Source organism: Nyctereutes procyonoides, unplaced genomic scaffold (genome assembly GCF_905146905.1).
Source record: "Nyctereutes procyonoides isolate TBG_1078 unplaced genomic scaffold, NYPRO_anot_genome, whole genome shotgun sequence".
Taxonomy (NCBI): Eukaryota; Metazoa; Chordata; class Mammalia; order Carnivora; family Canidae; genus Nyctereutes; species Nyctereutes procyonoides.
Window position 1 is genome coordinate 33,287,533 of NW_026575159.1, and position 14,058 is coordinate 33,301,590.

The 14,058-nt window shown below is 67.1% G+C and overlaps 3 protein-coding genes across 10 annotated transcripts in view; all 3 read right to left on the reverse strand.

Moving 5' to 3' along the window:
• Positions 1-5: 5 nt before the first annotated feature.
• LRRC24 (leucine rich repeat containing 24) lies at positions 6-3,684 on the reverse strand. The gene is given in 6 exon segments (XM_055313884.1): positions 6-695; positions 697-1,043; positions 1,566-1,734; positions 1,834-2,112; positions 2,224-2,474; positions 2,985-3,684. Coding segments are annotated over 6 exon segments (2,115 nt in total). The 5' UTR covers positions 3,475-3,684; the 3' UTR covers positions 6-116.
• A 1,198-nt stretch (positions 3,685-4,882) lies between these two features.
• Positions 4,883-5,764, reverse strand: CUNH8orf82 (chromosome unknown C8orf82 homolog). The gene is made up of 3 exons (XM_055313890.1): positions 5,586-5,764; positions 5,442-5,490; positions 4,883-5,322 (listed from the first exon to the last, which is right to left on the reverse strand). The coding sequence occupies exons 1-3, from the start codon at positions 5,733-5,735 to the stop codon at positions 4,883-4,885; spliced, it is 639 nt and encodes a 212-aa protein (XP_055169865.1). The 5' UTR covers positions 5,736-5,764.
• Positions 5,765-6,607: 843 nt separating this feature from the next.
• The window catches only part of ARHGAP39 (Rho GTPase activating protein 39), a 91,077-nt gene continuing 83,626 nt past the window's right edge, over positions 6,608-14,058 (reverse strand). For 5 of the 8 annotated variants that reach the window (XM_055313891.1, XM_055313894.1, XM_055313892.1 and 2 more), the window contains 6 exons: positions 12,056-12,148; positions 9,495-9,568; positions 8,584-8,783; positions 7,811-7,902; positions 7,430-7,599; positions 6,610-7,231 (listed from right to left, as the gene is read on the reverse strand). In XM_055313891.1, coding sequence (XP_055169866.1) covers positions 7,037-7,231; positions 7,430-7,599; positions 7,811-7,902; positions 8,584-8,783; positions 9,495-9,568; positions 12,056-12,148 — 824 coding nt within the window. In that variant the 3' untranslated portion in view covers positions 6,610-7,036. Of the gene's footprint in view, positions 7,232-7,429; positions 7,600-7,810; positions 7,903-8,583; positions 8,784-8,919; positions 9,119-9,494; positions 9,569-12,055; positions 12,149-14,058 lie in introns of those variants that run through there. The other 3 variants (XM_055313895.1, XM_055313898.1, XM_055313896.1) reach the window with 3 other exon arrangements.

A 14,058-nucleotide genomic window follows, 5' to 3' on the forward strand; every position in this document is an offset into this window, starting at 1 on the left:
CTGCGCAGCTTCGACCCTTTACTGAGCGCGCCGGAGCATGCGCGGGCCGAGCCCGCCGGCCGACCAATCCGCGCGGCTTACGTCATCAGCGCCCGCCCGCCCCTCGGCCCGGCCGCTCAGCAGTGGATCTCGTAGGCTGTGGGCGGCTGTAGCGGGAGCCCAGGCCCCGTGCCGCCGGCCGCCTCCGTCGGGGCGTCGGCGAAGAGCGGCTTGGAGCGGTCGATGACGAACATTTCGTGGCCTCGCTCGTCGCGGAGCTCCTCGAGCTGCGCGAAGGTGCACGGCCCGTCCGAGTAGTCGTTGACGAAGAGCGCGCCCTCGCCCGGCGGCCCCGGCGCCTTTTTCCGCTTGCGGCGCCGGCGGCAGATCATGGCGGCCAGGAGCAGCGCCGTGAGCGCCAGCAGCGCGATGGCGGCCGCCACGGCCGTCTGCGTGGCTAGGCCCAGGGCGCGGAAGGCCATGCTGCCCGTCTCCTGCAGCGGCTGGTGGCTGACGGGCCCGGCGGGCAGGGGCGGCGGCGGCGCGGGCTGCGGCGGCTGCGGCCGGGACAGGTTGACCAGGAGCTGGAAGGGCACGCGGGCGGCGCCGCCGGCGTTGGAGGCCTCGCACTCGTATTTGCCGGCGTGGGCCAGCGTGATGTTGCTGAGGAACAGCATGCCGCTGCCCGTGTCGGGGCCGCCGGGGCCGCCGGGGCCGCCCGGGGCGCGACGCCCCGCCCTCCGCCTGCGCCTGCCCTCGCATCTGCCCGTCGCGCGGCTGCGCCACCTTTCTCCAGGTGACCAGGGGCTGCGGGTAGCCCGAAGCCTGGCAGGCCACCCGCAGGTCCTCGCCCAGGTTGGCCGTCACCTCGAGCGGCTCCACGTGCACCGAGGGCGGGATGCAGATGAGGCTGCTGCCGGAAACGTCCAGGAGGCTCTGCAGCGCCAGGCGCGGGGGCTCGGCGCACACGATCTTCTTGTCCCTGGAGCTGAGCAGCCGCTGGCCGCCCTCCTTGATCCAGGCTCCCAGCCAGTGCAGGGCGCAGTCGCAGCGCCAGGGGTTCTCTGCGGGCAGAGCAGGGGCGCTGGCTCCTGGGGGCAGGCTCTCCCCTCTCCTGTGGCTGCGCGGCCCCGCCCCGCCCACTCATCTCTCAGCCTCTGCTGCTCCGAAGTCTCTGCCTGGAACCAACCCCATCATCCGGGCGGAAGCGTCGGCGGCCGCACGCACGGGCCACAGCACTAAACCCCGCGGTCCGTCAGCCGCATCCTCAGGCGCTAAGTCCTGGAAACGCCGGCCCGGGCCGTCCTTGCAGGTGCTGCCTGCCTGCGCTGGTGGCCCCAAGGCCGACCAGCCCCTCGCCTCTGCCCTGGACTCCGAGCATCTCCGACCGCCGTGGGCAAGCTCCCTGAGCCGCGCCTGCCCCAGCGCCGCGCTCCCGTCAGCCTTCGGGGCGGCTGCGGGCGGGGCCCAGGCCCCAGGAGGGTCAGACAGTCTGCAGTTGGGAGCCCCTGCGGCCCGCCCCCGGGCCTGTTGCTACTGACCCGCCTGCGCCCGGAATATGCCCCGCACGAGACCCCTGGGGGTACCTGTGAGGCGCAGGACCTGCAGGCTGGCCAGGGGCCGGAGGGCCTCGCGGCTGAGGGTGCCCAGGTGGTTCCTGCTGAGGTCCAGCAGCGCCAGTGAGGAGAGCCCCGCCAGGGCTTGGTCCTCCAGCAGCTCAATGCTGTTGTCCTGCAGGTGCAGCTCCTGCAGTCGCTGAAGGGACAGCGGGGCATCAGGGAAGGGGCCCCAGGGGACAGGCGCAGGCCCGGGCCGGTCCCTCCGGCGGCCCGCCGCCCCGCCCACGCCCCTCACCGGCAGGTGCAGGAAGGTGAAGTCCAGCAGCTGCCCCAGCTGGTTACCCGCCAGGTAGAGCGCACGCAGCTGAGCCAGGCCCGCGAAGGCGCCGACTCGCAGGCCGCGCAGCCGGTTCCCGGTGAGCGCCAGCTCCAGCAGGCGGGACTGCGCGCGGAAGGCGCCGGGCTCCAGGGCGCGCAGGCTGTTGTTGTGCAGGTAGAGGCGGCGCAGGGCGGCGAGAGGCGCCAGGACGCCTGGGTCCAGGCGCGCGATACTGTTGTCCTGCAGGAACAGCGTCTGCGGGCCGGAGGGAAGTCGGGGGCTGTTCACGCCGCGGAGGCGGCTCCCTCCTCCACCGGGCGCCCAAACGCCCCTCCCTCCGGGCCGCGGGCCCCACGCGGTGCCCACCTGCGTCCCGGGTGGGATTCCAGGCGGGACGCCGCGCAGCCGCAGGGCGCCGCACTCCACCGTGGCGCTGTAGCAGCGGCAGGCGGCCGGGCAGGCGGCAGCGCGGGGCGGGCAGCCGGGGAGCCACAGCAGCCACAGCAGCAGCAGCGTGGGCGCCCCCGGGGCCATCTCCCGGGGGACCGGCCGCGGACCGCGAAGCTGCGGTCTCCAGCGGGGCCTCCGAATAGTCCAGCCCGGATGGGATGTGCCTCCTGAAACACAGATCAGCGGGCCGGCCCCTGACACTTGAGAGCCAGAGAATGTGGATGGAGGCCCGCACCCCGGGTGCAATATCTGAAAAGTCATAAATCAGTTCAAGCAACTGATTAAAAACAAAAAACTTGGGATCCCTGGGTGGCGTAGCGGTTTGGCGCCTGCCTTTGGCCCAGGGAACGATCCTGGAGACCGGGATCGAATCCCACATCGGGCTCCCGGTGCATGGAGCCTGTTTCTCCCTCTGCCTGTGTCTCTGCCTCTCTCTCTCTCTGTGTGTGTGACTATCATAAATAAATAAAAACTAAAAAATATATTTATAAAAAAATAAAAACAAAAAACTTTACCAGAACAGTCCTGACATCTGGAGTATCGGCTTCCACCTGCAGTTCCCGCTGTTCCCAGTGGTAGGCCCCGCCCTGCCCGAGCCCCCTCTCCCAGCTCTCCTATGGGGCTTCCTGCCCGGCAGTACCGGGCTCAGGCTTCCCTCCGCTCTAGCCACTGCTTGCCTGGGGTGTGGGCTTGGGGACATGACGGTGGGAGGCCCCGGGCCCAGGTAGCCAAGCCCAGGCTGGAAGGGGCACAGGCTCTGGGAAGGCGATTCTGCTTGTCCGCGCGGGCTCTCCTCAGGAACATCCAAGAGCTGAGTCCAGAGTGTGAGGCTTGTGCCCCCAAGACTAGGTGCAGTGTCCTTGTGTGACCCCACATGAAGTCTAGTCCTGTCCCTGGAACCCGTGCTGTGGTCCCCATCCCGGGACCCAACCGCCACAGGAAAACGCGAGCACAGCTTTGTGTAGCCGCTGCCCCGGTGGCTGAGGGTGGGTCTTGGAGCTTGCTAGAGTGGGGGCACGTGGCACATGACAGGACCCTCAGTTGAGGAGCCACGTCCTCCTCCCTGCTGGCTCCTGGAAAGGTGCTTCTCTTTTTTGGGCCGTGGAACAGCTGGGTTGTGAGGATGGGCCTTGGGCCACCAACCGGTTTTATAGGACCATTTCCCATGCGGCTCTGGGAGCAGCGAGCTGAATTGTGAAGGGACGCCTAGTGTCGGGGGCTTATGCTCACGCGCCTGTGGTCCTGGCGAGCGGAAGGCCTGGGTCTAGGTCCAGGCGCAGGAAGACCGATGCTAAAGGTGGGGCCCGGGCTGAGAAGCCAGCTAGTCTTGAGCAGGGGCAGCAAACCGGGGTGTGCTGTCTCCTGCCTGCAGCCCGCTCTCAAACGGTCCCTGCTCAACACCTGCCTGTTGACCCTGCCAGCAGGAGCGAGTCCTGTGAGAAGGCACCAGGTGGCCTTGGTGTCTGTTCAAATCGTGCTCTAAATTGTAACTCGCGTAATTATTTAAAGTCACTAGAAATGAAGTGCGCACAGCAAAAGTTTTAATGCAATAGCTTTGGCCCAAGCAGGGCAGTTCCCGGGTGTCTGAGTGTGTGTGTGGACCCCAAGGACGGGAAAGCATCCTCGGGCTCCTGGGACCTGCTCCCTGAGCCAAAGGCTTGCCCGGGCCTTGCCCCCTCGGCCTCCGGCGGCAAGTCCTCAAGCAGAGGAGCTTCGCGGCTTCCTCCTTATAATTCCGGGCACTGCTGCTCCCAGGGACAGCCCTGCGCGCTGATTGGGACACAGGGGCCCGAGCAGGGAGAGGGCCGGGCCGGGAAGGGGTGGGCAAGCCAGCCCCGAAATCCTTTTACCCGGCGGGCGGTCCTATAATCCGCTGGGCAGGGGGCGGGGCGTCATGCACGGGATTCAGCGACGGCTGTCACCGACTCCAGCGCGCCATCTGTGCGGGGACCGGAGGGCCGAGGAAGCCCCGCGACCCCCTGGGGCGGAGCCCGAGCCGCGGGCCTCGATTTCCTCGCGGTGTCACCTGCTTCCCCTCCAGCGCGGGTCTGTCCCAGGGCAGGGCGTGGCCCCTTCCAGGTCGCCTCCCCCTCTCGGTGCGCGCGGGGCAGGGCCGGCCCGGCCGCGATCCCGCCCCCACGCCCTCTGACCTGGGATCGGGCGCCCGCTCACCTGACGCTCCCGCGGCGCGGCTCCCCCGCCGAGCCCAAGGCGCTCCGGCCCCACGAGCAGCGCCGGGCGGGGGAGGGGCGGGCGCCGCTCGCGCACGCGCACTGGAGCCCCCTCTCCCCCGCGCCTCCGGCCCGGCGTCCGCAGCGTCCCCGGTGAGCGAGGCCCGAGCCGGAGGCCGCCCGAGGCCCGAGGCGAGCGGAGGGAGCGGAAGGGGCCGCGACTCCGCCCCTCCTCGCGGTCGCGGCCCCGGAGGCGGCAGCACCTCGGACAGCGCCGGGCGGACCGGGGCCGCGGTGCACCTCTGCCGCGCACGCGCATTCGGCCAGCGCGCTCTCCCGGTGCGCGTGCGCAGCGGAGCGCGGCCGGGCCGGGGGGTAGGGGTGGGGGTGGGGGTGGGGGTGGCTCAGGGCGGCGCGGCGGGCAGCAGCGGAGCCAGGTCCATGGTGAGGGCGAGGCGGCGGCCCTGCCAGCGCACGTGCGAGGGTGCGGCAGCGCCGGGCGGGTACTCGAAGCAGGCGCTCAGCTCGAAGGCCAGCGCGGAGCGCACCAGGCCCACGCCGCCCGCACGCTCGGGCGCCGGGTGGTAGAGGCGGCCGTTGGCGGCCAGGGGCAGCAGGCGCGCGGGCTCGAAGGGCACGGCCAGGGCGTCCCCGCCGCCGCAGTAGGACAGCCGCGGGGGACTGGGGCCCGAGGCCAGCAGGTGCGTGAAGACCACCGGCCGGTCCTCGCAGCGCAGGAAGTTGCGCTCCCGACCGCAGGGCGAGAGGAAGGGGAAGGAGGCCTCGTAGCGGCCGCTGCGGTTGGGTCTCAGGCGGGAGAAGAAGGTGACCAAGAACTGTGGATCTGGAGGGGAAGGACGCAGTTGCTGCGCGCGGCCGCGGGGCCCCTCCCCGGCCCGGCTCGCCCTGCGCGGCCCCGGGCGCTGCCGCAGGGGCGCGGGCGGGGGGCGGCTGCAGCGGTACCTTTGAAGCAGGTGGTGAAGTTCTTCATTTTGGAGTCGTCCAGGAACAGCTGCGGACGGGGGCGGCCGTGAGTGCTCCCAGGGCGGGGGGCTGGCCTCCCCCGCGGAGCCCCGGCCCACCCCCGCGGCCCCGCCACACGCCCACCTGGCCCTGGTGGTCCACGTAGTAGAAGTACTCCCGCGTCCGGGGCTCCGGGGCCTGGCCCTGCGCGTACGGCACGTCCCCGCCCCCGCCCCCGCCGCAGGCCCGGGCCCCCGGGGGCCGCGTCCGGAGCGCCCCGCACACCCGCCACATCTCCTCCCGCGCCGGAAGCGGCGGCCCGGGACGCGGGGCGGGCGCTGCGTGGACACGCCCCCCGGCGGCCGGACTCGGGGTCACGCCCCGCCCCCCGGAAGCCCGCGCGCCGCTGGGGCCAGCACAACAGCACACGCAGCCTCCACGTGTCCATAGTACTTTATTCACACACAGTGTTGCCACCTCTGGGGTCCATGCGTCTGGGCGAGTCTGGCCCGGAGACCCCGCGGCTCGGGACGCCGCAGGGGACCCCCGGCAACGGCGGGGCTTTTTTTTAATAATAAATAAAAACTCAACTCTAAAAAATATATATATATATATATATATATATATATAAACTGGGGAGAAATTAAGTTTTACAATCGGAACTCAAAATTCCAAAATGGAAAATGTACAAACTGAGAGTCGAGGTGCCCCCGCCCCGCCGGCCCGTTCCTCCTCCCGCGGGTCCCAGACGCGGGTGGACACGGCTTGGTTTTTGGTCAGAAGCCAAGAAAGTGGCGAAGAAAACGAAGGAGTGATGTCAACTTGCTCCGCACGGAGGACAGGCTAGGACGGCTCAGAGATAAATAGCATTTGGGTTAAAACTAGGTCATTAGCAAATTTAGTTCTTATATCTTTCCCTCTATATCTTTATACACAGGCGGGTTGGTGTGCTGGATAGAATCTGAATTTATAGTTACACGAAGAAAAATACTCTTGCCCCTCCCCCACCCTGCCCCAAGAATGCCTGCCCAACCCTGCCCCCCACCCCAGAGGACTTTGGTTTGGCCCCCCCCCCCCACAGAAAGCCCGCCGGGCCCTGCTCTGGTGACTGACAGTCCGGTGCCCTGCGCCCCCCCCCCCCCCCGCGCAGCCTCCGCGTAGGCGGCCACACTCAGGTAGTGGCAAGAGGGGGGAGGGGGGAAAGGGGGGACGGAGGGGAGGGGCGGGGGGGAGGGAGAGGGGAGGAGGAGGGAGGAGGAGGACGGAGGCGGCGGCGGCTGCAAGCCGGACCGGGACGGAGACCCGGCGAGGCGCTGGCCCCGGGGCCGGGCGTCGTGTGCTCTCAGGCCGGCCGGGAGGGGCAGTGTCACTTGGCTCCAGGAAACAGAAGGCACTTTCTCGGGGCTGACCGGCCGGCGGAGGGCGGGGCGGGGCCCACGGGACTGGCCACTGGGCGGGGGTGGGCGGGGGGGGGCCTGCAGGGCGGGGCGGGCACGGCGGGGGCCTGGCATGCTGCCTCCGCGGCCGGGGCGTTCCCTCCCCCCTCCCCGCGTGCTCCCCTGCGCTCCCCCCCCCGCGGTCCTAGGGCCCCCGTGCTATAGCACGCCCTCCATGAAACTGGTGTCCAGGTGCTGGATGAGCACGCGAAGGAACGACATCTCCTTGCGAGTGTTCTCGAAGATGACGCGCGGGTCGTCCGACCGGCAGCGCAGGCAATTGGGTGCCATCACCATGGCCAGGTTGCTGACGTCCATCTTGGTGATGGCCACGTTGGCGGGCTGCACGAACACCTGCGAGAGCGCACGGGCGGGTGGGCGGGGCCGGCTAGAGGGGCGGGGCCGGGAGCTGGGTGTGGGCGGGGCCCGGCTAGAGGGGGGTGGGGGCGGGGCCGGGAGCGGGTTGTGGGGTGGGTGGGCGAGGCCGAGGCGCAGGGGGCGGGGCCGGGAGCCGTGGGGGGGGGGGCGGGGCCGGGCGCGCCCCGCGCGTACCTGAAGGAAGCGGATGAGGTAGCACAGCACCAGGCGGTTGATGCGGGGCAGCGCGTGCACCACGGCCACGGCGGCCTCGGGGCTCTCGTAGTGCGCGATGCACTGCTCGTAGAACTCGTGCGGGATCAGGGGCTCCTCCAACTCCCGGTACCACAGCTTCAGTAGCGAAGCTGCGGACACAGTGCGGGGTGGCGCTCAGCGCGGCCTGCAGGGCGGGCACCCCCCCCCCCAGGGGGCGGTGCGGACCGGAAAGGGTCGCCGGGCCTAGGTAGGCTGCACAGACCCAGGCCCTGGCGGATGGTGCAGGGGTGAGGGCAGGTACAGGCAAGGCCCGAGGGAGGCCCCCGGGGGGCCGTGCGTCCTAGCGGAATGGGGGCTCACCAGGGACGTGGGGATCCTCCAGGCCTGTGGGCACCTTCCACTGGTCCACCTGCAGCTTCAGGGCGTTCACCTCATCAATGTCCCCCGGCACTCTGTGGAGCAAGGGTGGGTCTCACCAAGGAGGGCTCTGCCTTGCCCTGGGTCAGGCTCCTCCCCATGCGGCCGGCCTCTCTTCCATGGGGGAGAGAGAGAGCCGCTGTCCCGCCGATGCCTTCATCAGTGGGGCCACTGAGGCTTAAACCCACAAGCCTTACTTCCCAGCTCTCCTCTCAGGGAGGTGAGTCCTGACAGCAGGTAGCAGGCCCTGTGCTATTCCCAATGGGGCAGGGACTGTCATCCCTATTCATAGGTGAGCACCACCTGCTGGCTGCTGCCCAGACTCCTGTTGCAGGCCCTGCCTAGGGTCCCTGCCGTTCAAGTGCCCTCTGGGACCCCACTGGCCATCTTTACAGAGGCATCGTCCCCGGCTGACCCTCCTAAGTTCAGGCATGCTGACATCTGGGGTGGGGGTTCCTTGACTTGCCCCTTGGGGATGGGGACCTGCCCTGCTTTTCCGGGCTGCACAATGGCCCGTGAGCTCCAGGGTGTTCCTCCCCACCCACAGGACAGCCTCTTGTGGGGTCCTCTCTGGCTATCCCCAGACAGGGGCATGGGTCTCCTGGCCCCAAAACCCAGGGCTGGGGCAGGGAAGGAGGCCCGGTGGTCCTGGTGCCTGCCTGAGACACAGCAGACACACCCGAGGCCCCACACCCCGGGCCCAGGTAGCAGGGCACCTGAAGATGCCTTCCGTCTGGTCGCCATTGAGCGCTAGCACCTCCTCAGACAGACGTGTTTGTACCCAGGGCAGCTGCCGATCAGGGTATCGCTCCTTCTGCATGCTCATGACCTCCTGCAGGGCACTGCCAAACATGGACGGGCTGAACACAGCGTTCTTGGCGTGCCGGATCTCCTCCACATTGGGCTTCTTCAGCCCCTGCAAAAACAGCCCAGCGCTCTGACCTGGTGTGGCCCCGCGGTGCTGCTCCCAGCCTTCCCTCCCCCTGTACCCCTCCCAGGGCTGCCCCTGGCTTGGCCACCCTCCCCTCTCTCCTTGGTAACTCCAGGCACCTGCACAGAGCTGAGGGCACCCCAACTCCTTGGTCCCCAAGTCACTGGGGAAGAGGCATCCTGCTGGGCCAGCTACAACACCCTAAATCTTCAGGTGGCCCCACTGGTCACACGGGAGGAAGGTGGGAGTGGTTCCTGGAATGAGAGCTGCCTGGGGCCACAGAGGGGCCAGGCTGGCTGATGTGGACCAGGTGACACCACCTGGGGCAGAGGTGGGGGGAGAAGAGGGGAGGGGTGGCCAGGCTCCGAGCGTGAGTGAAGGGGCCCATGGTAGTGTTCTGAGCCTGCCCTGCAGTCCCAGGCCGGGCCTCCCCCGGGCCCAGAGGCAGTCAGCCAGGGTGTGAGGGTCCCCTCTAGAGGGGTGGTCTCTTGCCTGCTCACGGGTGAGCCTGGGGCAGCTGGTGCTGTGGCCACAGGGCACCTCACCATCACTTGGCCCTGCCCGCCTGTGCCTGCGGCCTTCCCTGGCTGTCTGCCTGCCTCAGTGGGCTCTAGGAGAGCAGGCCAATCCCTGACGTGTCCCTCTGGACCAGTCCCCCTGACCGCCCAGCCCGGAGGACCCGGGGGACGCTCATACCTTCTTGGCTCCGGTGAGGGCCGCCTTCTGCAGCTTGTGGTAACAGTACTTGGCATACGTGCTTATCGCCACCCCTGGAAAAGAACGGGCACCGGTCAGCGTGCTGTGGATGTGGGGCGCAGGGGCTGAGAGGCCAGAGTGAGAGGGGTGAGAGTCCGCTCCCACAAGAGCCCTGGGGTTCCCCCTCTCCTGGGCTGAGTCCTTTAGAGCAGAAACCCACACAGAGAGGCAAGGGGCCCTTCCCGCACCTCAAGGAGCCTCGCTGGGGAAGGGACCCCTCTGCTGGCCCCCCTGCCCCTCCCAACTTCACCAGGAAGGGCAGGACAGGGGTCCCAGCCCTGGGGAGTCCCTAAGAAAGGCTGTTCGCCAGGAAACAGGGCTAGGGGTGCTCTGTGCCCACTGCCTGGGGCAGTCCTGGGGAGGGGGCTTTGGGGTAGCTGGTCATCAGGCCCAACTCCCCAGTAGCCCTGCCTCCAGCCAGGGATGCTGCGCAGCCACGGGCTGCCTGGGCCAGAGTCCCGGAAAGGGAGGCTGACAGGATGGTGGGAGTGCAATGGGGAGGAGGAGCATGGAGGGGACGCCCCGTGTCCTGAGCCCGGGTGTCCCTGCAGGGCCACCACACAGACACCTTTGGGTTCTGCCCAGGCGCCAAAGGCAGGAGGGAGGCCCGTCTCCTTTCTCTGGGCAGGGGTAGCTCTGCCCGGCAGCAGTTGCGGCTGGCGGTCACGGGACGGCGGCGGGGAGGGGGGCGTTCAGGGAGCAGGGGCCTCAGGGACCTTGGCCAGGAAGTGTCCAGATACAGGGATGAAGGGCAGGGAGGAGGAGCCTGCGCATGGCGGCTGTGCCCCGGGTGGCATCTTTCCTGGCCCAGGAAGGCAGGCACAGGAGAAGCTGCAAGGAGCCCAAGACGCAGAGCAAGGCCTCGCCTGGGAGCACCTGCCCCGGGGCCGCGGACCAGCCACGGGGAGGCCGGGAGGGGGCCGCGGAGGCCCCGGCCTGCCGACCCCAGCCTCAGATCCAAATAACCCAGTCTTCTCTTAAAGGAAGCAGGTTCTTGTGCAGGAAGCACAAGGGGGTCCTCGGACCCGGGTCTTAGCCCGCGAAAATCTTCGTCTGAGCGGTCACAGGACCGTGTCGTCACCGTAAGCAGCAATGCTCGAGAACCGTTCTCACTGTCCCTGGGAATCCGTTTCGGGTCCCTGGGATGCAGCCCCCCAGGCCAGCTCAGGACACTGCACCCAGAGCCAACTGGGCCTTCGGACACCTCACGGCAGGGGGGCAGCTATAGGGGGGGCACCCCGGTGACACAAACGCCCCGACCCCTGTCTCAGGGCCTCACCCACGGGGCTGCCCCTCCAGGGGTGGTCCTGGTCCCGAGGCGGCCTTCCTGGGCCTCAGCGTCCTCCCCTGTAGGATGGGGGGGGTCCCGGCAGCCCCCCTACCCTGCACCGCGTGGCGGGCGTCACTTCCCAGGCCACGACCGGGGGGAGGGGGGTCTCCCGAGGACCAAGCTGTGCAGCGCCCACGGCCAGCCCGGGAGATCCTCACGACGGCGTGGGTGCTCCGCCTCGGGGCCCCCCAGGACACCCCTGCGCAGCCTTCCAGGGGCCCGGCCGCAGAGGGACAGCCGGGTGGCTCTCCCACAGTCTGCCCCCCCCCCTGCTCCCGCCTCTGGGCCTGGGCTTTGGGTCTACAAGTTGTGCGGTGGGACCAGAGGCCACCCCGGCCACCCCTTGGTGACCGGACCGCGGGTCCTGGGCCTTGGTTCCGCCCTCGCTATACAAGAGGATCTCGTGGGGCCAGGCTGAGCCCCGTCCCTGCGGCAACCCCACACCCGGACTGGCGGGAGCTCGGGGTCCCCCCACTCGGCTCTGATGCCTGGGGCCCGAGGGCAGCGGCCCCCTCCGCCAAGGGCAGCGTGTAGCCACCAGCTTCCCAGGGGAGGGGGGTCGAGGTTGGGTGGTACCAGCACAAGAAGTGGGGCTCGTCTGGAGGAGGACGTGTGTGTTCCAGGGGTGGGGGGAGTGCCCGAGGTGAGGCAGCGGCCGGTCCCAGAGCCCCGGTGCCAGGACAGCAGTGAGACCCCCCACCCCCGGGGACAGGTCAGTCCTGGGTGGACAGGGCCTCCCTGCAGCCTGGACAGTGGTGGGATGGGGCTGTGGTCCCGAGCCAGGGCCCCGGGGAGAAGGGCGAGGCTGGTGGGACGGTGGGAAGTTCTTGGGCTCCCTCCGAGGAAGCCCCTCCTCAGCAGACACTCACCTAGGGGTGCTTCCGGCCAGCATTGCCCAGTCTGTCCTGGCCCTTCCCCACCGAGCGCCCAGCGTGCAAGTTGGAAATTGTTCTGAGCACCATGGAGAGAGGCACAGGGCGGGTGCAGCCTCCCCCAGACGCACCTTCGGCGACCGGGGCCACGGCCAGCACCGAAGGCCCCAGGCCCGATGGTTAGTGCCACCCCACCGACACCCCTTCCAACCCAGAAGCAGTTAGAGAAAGGGGCCAGGCGGCCCAGGCCGGAGAGCAGAGCTGCGCAGACCGCGCCCAGGCTGCGGGAGAGGCCCTACCATCCGGCTCCTCAACATAAGGCTTGGGTTTCTTTCTCAACTTGGGCTTCTTCTTACTGTTCCTTTCCAGGAGCGCTCTCATATGCTGCGTCACTGGGGAGCAAACAGAGCCGTGAGGACCACAGAACACAAAGCCGGGCGCGCCAGCCCACGCCGCCCGCCACAGCCGGGGCCCCTCGGGACTCCTCCCAGGGCCACGGCCGGGAAGCCAGCCCAGGAGTGCCGGCGGGGGTCCCGGGCTGGCGGGGCTGCTCCTCGCGCGCAGGTGGGCAGGGGGCGCCCCCAGCCGTCTGGCTACAGAATGGCTGCCCTCGGGAGGGTCTCAGGCTCCAGGCCGGGCGGAGGGGGGGGGCGGTGCGGAGCCCCCCAGCAGCCTCTGGGCCTGACCTGCGCTGCCAGCCCTCCGCACACAGCGCCCCAGCGGGGCGTCCCTCCACGCCTGCCCCCGGAGGCTCTTCGACAGCGACGGAGACAGCCACCTAGTCGCCCCCCAGGGCGCGCGGCCCGCCCATCGAGGCGCTCCTGCCAGCAGCACGCCCCGGTGGGCCACCGCACCCGTGGCTTAGGAAGCAGCGGCTTCAGGTTCTGCTCGCTCCAGCCGCTGGGAGCCTGTGCCCGCGGAGGGAGCCGTGACTCCGGGCGACCCCGCGGCTTCTCCGCGGCCGGTGCCTTGGACGGAGAACAGTGCAGGAGCCAGGCCTGGGGGTGCGGCGCTCCCCGCCCCTGGGGCGCCCACAGAGGAATGGCTCCGCCCCTATACGCGTCCCTCCAGGCGCCCCGCGGGCTGGGACCGCAGGTCTCTGGTGAGCGTCTCCCGAAGAGCAGGAGCTCCAGGGCATCGAGGGTCTCCTCTTGCACAGACTGCTTCCAGCGTCACACCTAGAAACCCGGGCCCAGCTCGAGAAGAAGTGTCTATGTTTTGTTCTAGCTTTACAGTTTCTAGGTTTTGTTTTGGTTTGTGATATTTTGAGCTAGTTTTTGCAGACAGCACAGAGTAGGAGGCTCATCCTTGAAGTTCATCTCTTTTTGCGTTTGGCCACCAGCTGTCCCGGCACCAGCGGTGGGAGGCACTGCCCTTTCTTCACGGAGGTGCCTCCGCATCTCTGTGCAAAACTAGTGCACCACATATGTCTGGGTTGAGTTTTGGACTTAACCAGTTTTGTTCTGCCCCACGGATCTACCTTTACATCAACAGCTTATTCTCCTGGCTCCTGGAGTGTCATGACAAGACTTGAAGCAGGATATGGTCAGTCCTCCAACCTCCCTCTTCTTTTTCAAAGGTTATTGTGGCCATTCTAGGTCCTTTGCATTTTCTATGGATTTTAGAATCAGCCTATTGATTTCTAAATTAAAAAAAAAAACTATTAAGATTTTGGTTAGGGTTGAATCTGCATCAATTTAGGTGGAAGTAAAATCTTGATACAAGGGAGTCTTCTGATTCATGAATATGGTATTTCTCTCCACCTCAGGCCTTCCTGACTTGCAGTAACATTTGGGAGTTTTCAGCATAGAACTCTCAGACATCTTTTGTCAGACTTATCCCTAAGTATCTTATTTTTAAATGCTACTGTGGATATATATATTTTTTAAGATTTTATTTCAAACTTATCTCTACAGCCAGTGTAGGGCTCAGACCCACAACCCCAAGGTCAAGGGTCACCTGCTCCACCTGCTGAGCCAGCCAGGCGCCCCGAGATGGTATTTTTAAAATATCCATTTCCAGTAGTTTGTTGCTACTATGTAGAAACACAATTAACTTCTATATATATTGGTCTTGTATCCTGCAAACTTGCTATTCTCACTTATTATAGTATTTTTATAGGTCTGTGGAAGACTGTGTGGTCTGTGAATAGACACAATTGCACACTTCCTTTCCATTCTGGATGCCTTTTATTTCTTTTCCATGACTTTGCACTGGCTAGGCCCTCCGGTATCACGTGGAGCAGGTGCAGGGGTCTGGAGGTCCTTGCCTTGTTCTCGATCTTGGGGGAAAGCAGTCTTTC

Excerpts from the sequence above, each read along its gene's own strand:
- CUNH8orf82 (XM_055313890.1), bottom strand. The coding sequence starts at position 5,735 with ATGTGGCGGGTGTGCGGGGCGCTCCGGACGCGGCCCCCGGGGGCCCGG. Across the intron at positions 5,491-5,585 it reads ACGTGGACCACCAGGGCCAG|CTGTTCCTGGACGACTCCAA; the intron begins GTGGGCGTGTGG and ends CCCCGTCCGCAG. Across the intron at positions 5,323-5,441 it reads CTTCACCACCTGCTTCAAAG|ATCCACAGTTCTTGGTCACC; the intron begins GTACCGCTGCAG and ends CTTCCCCTCCAG.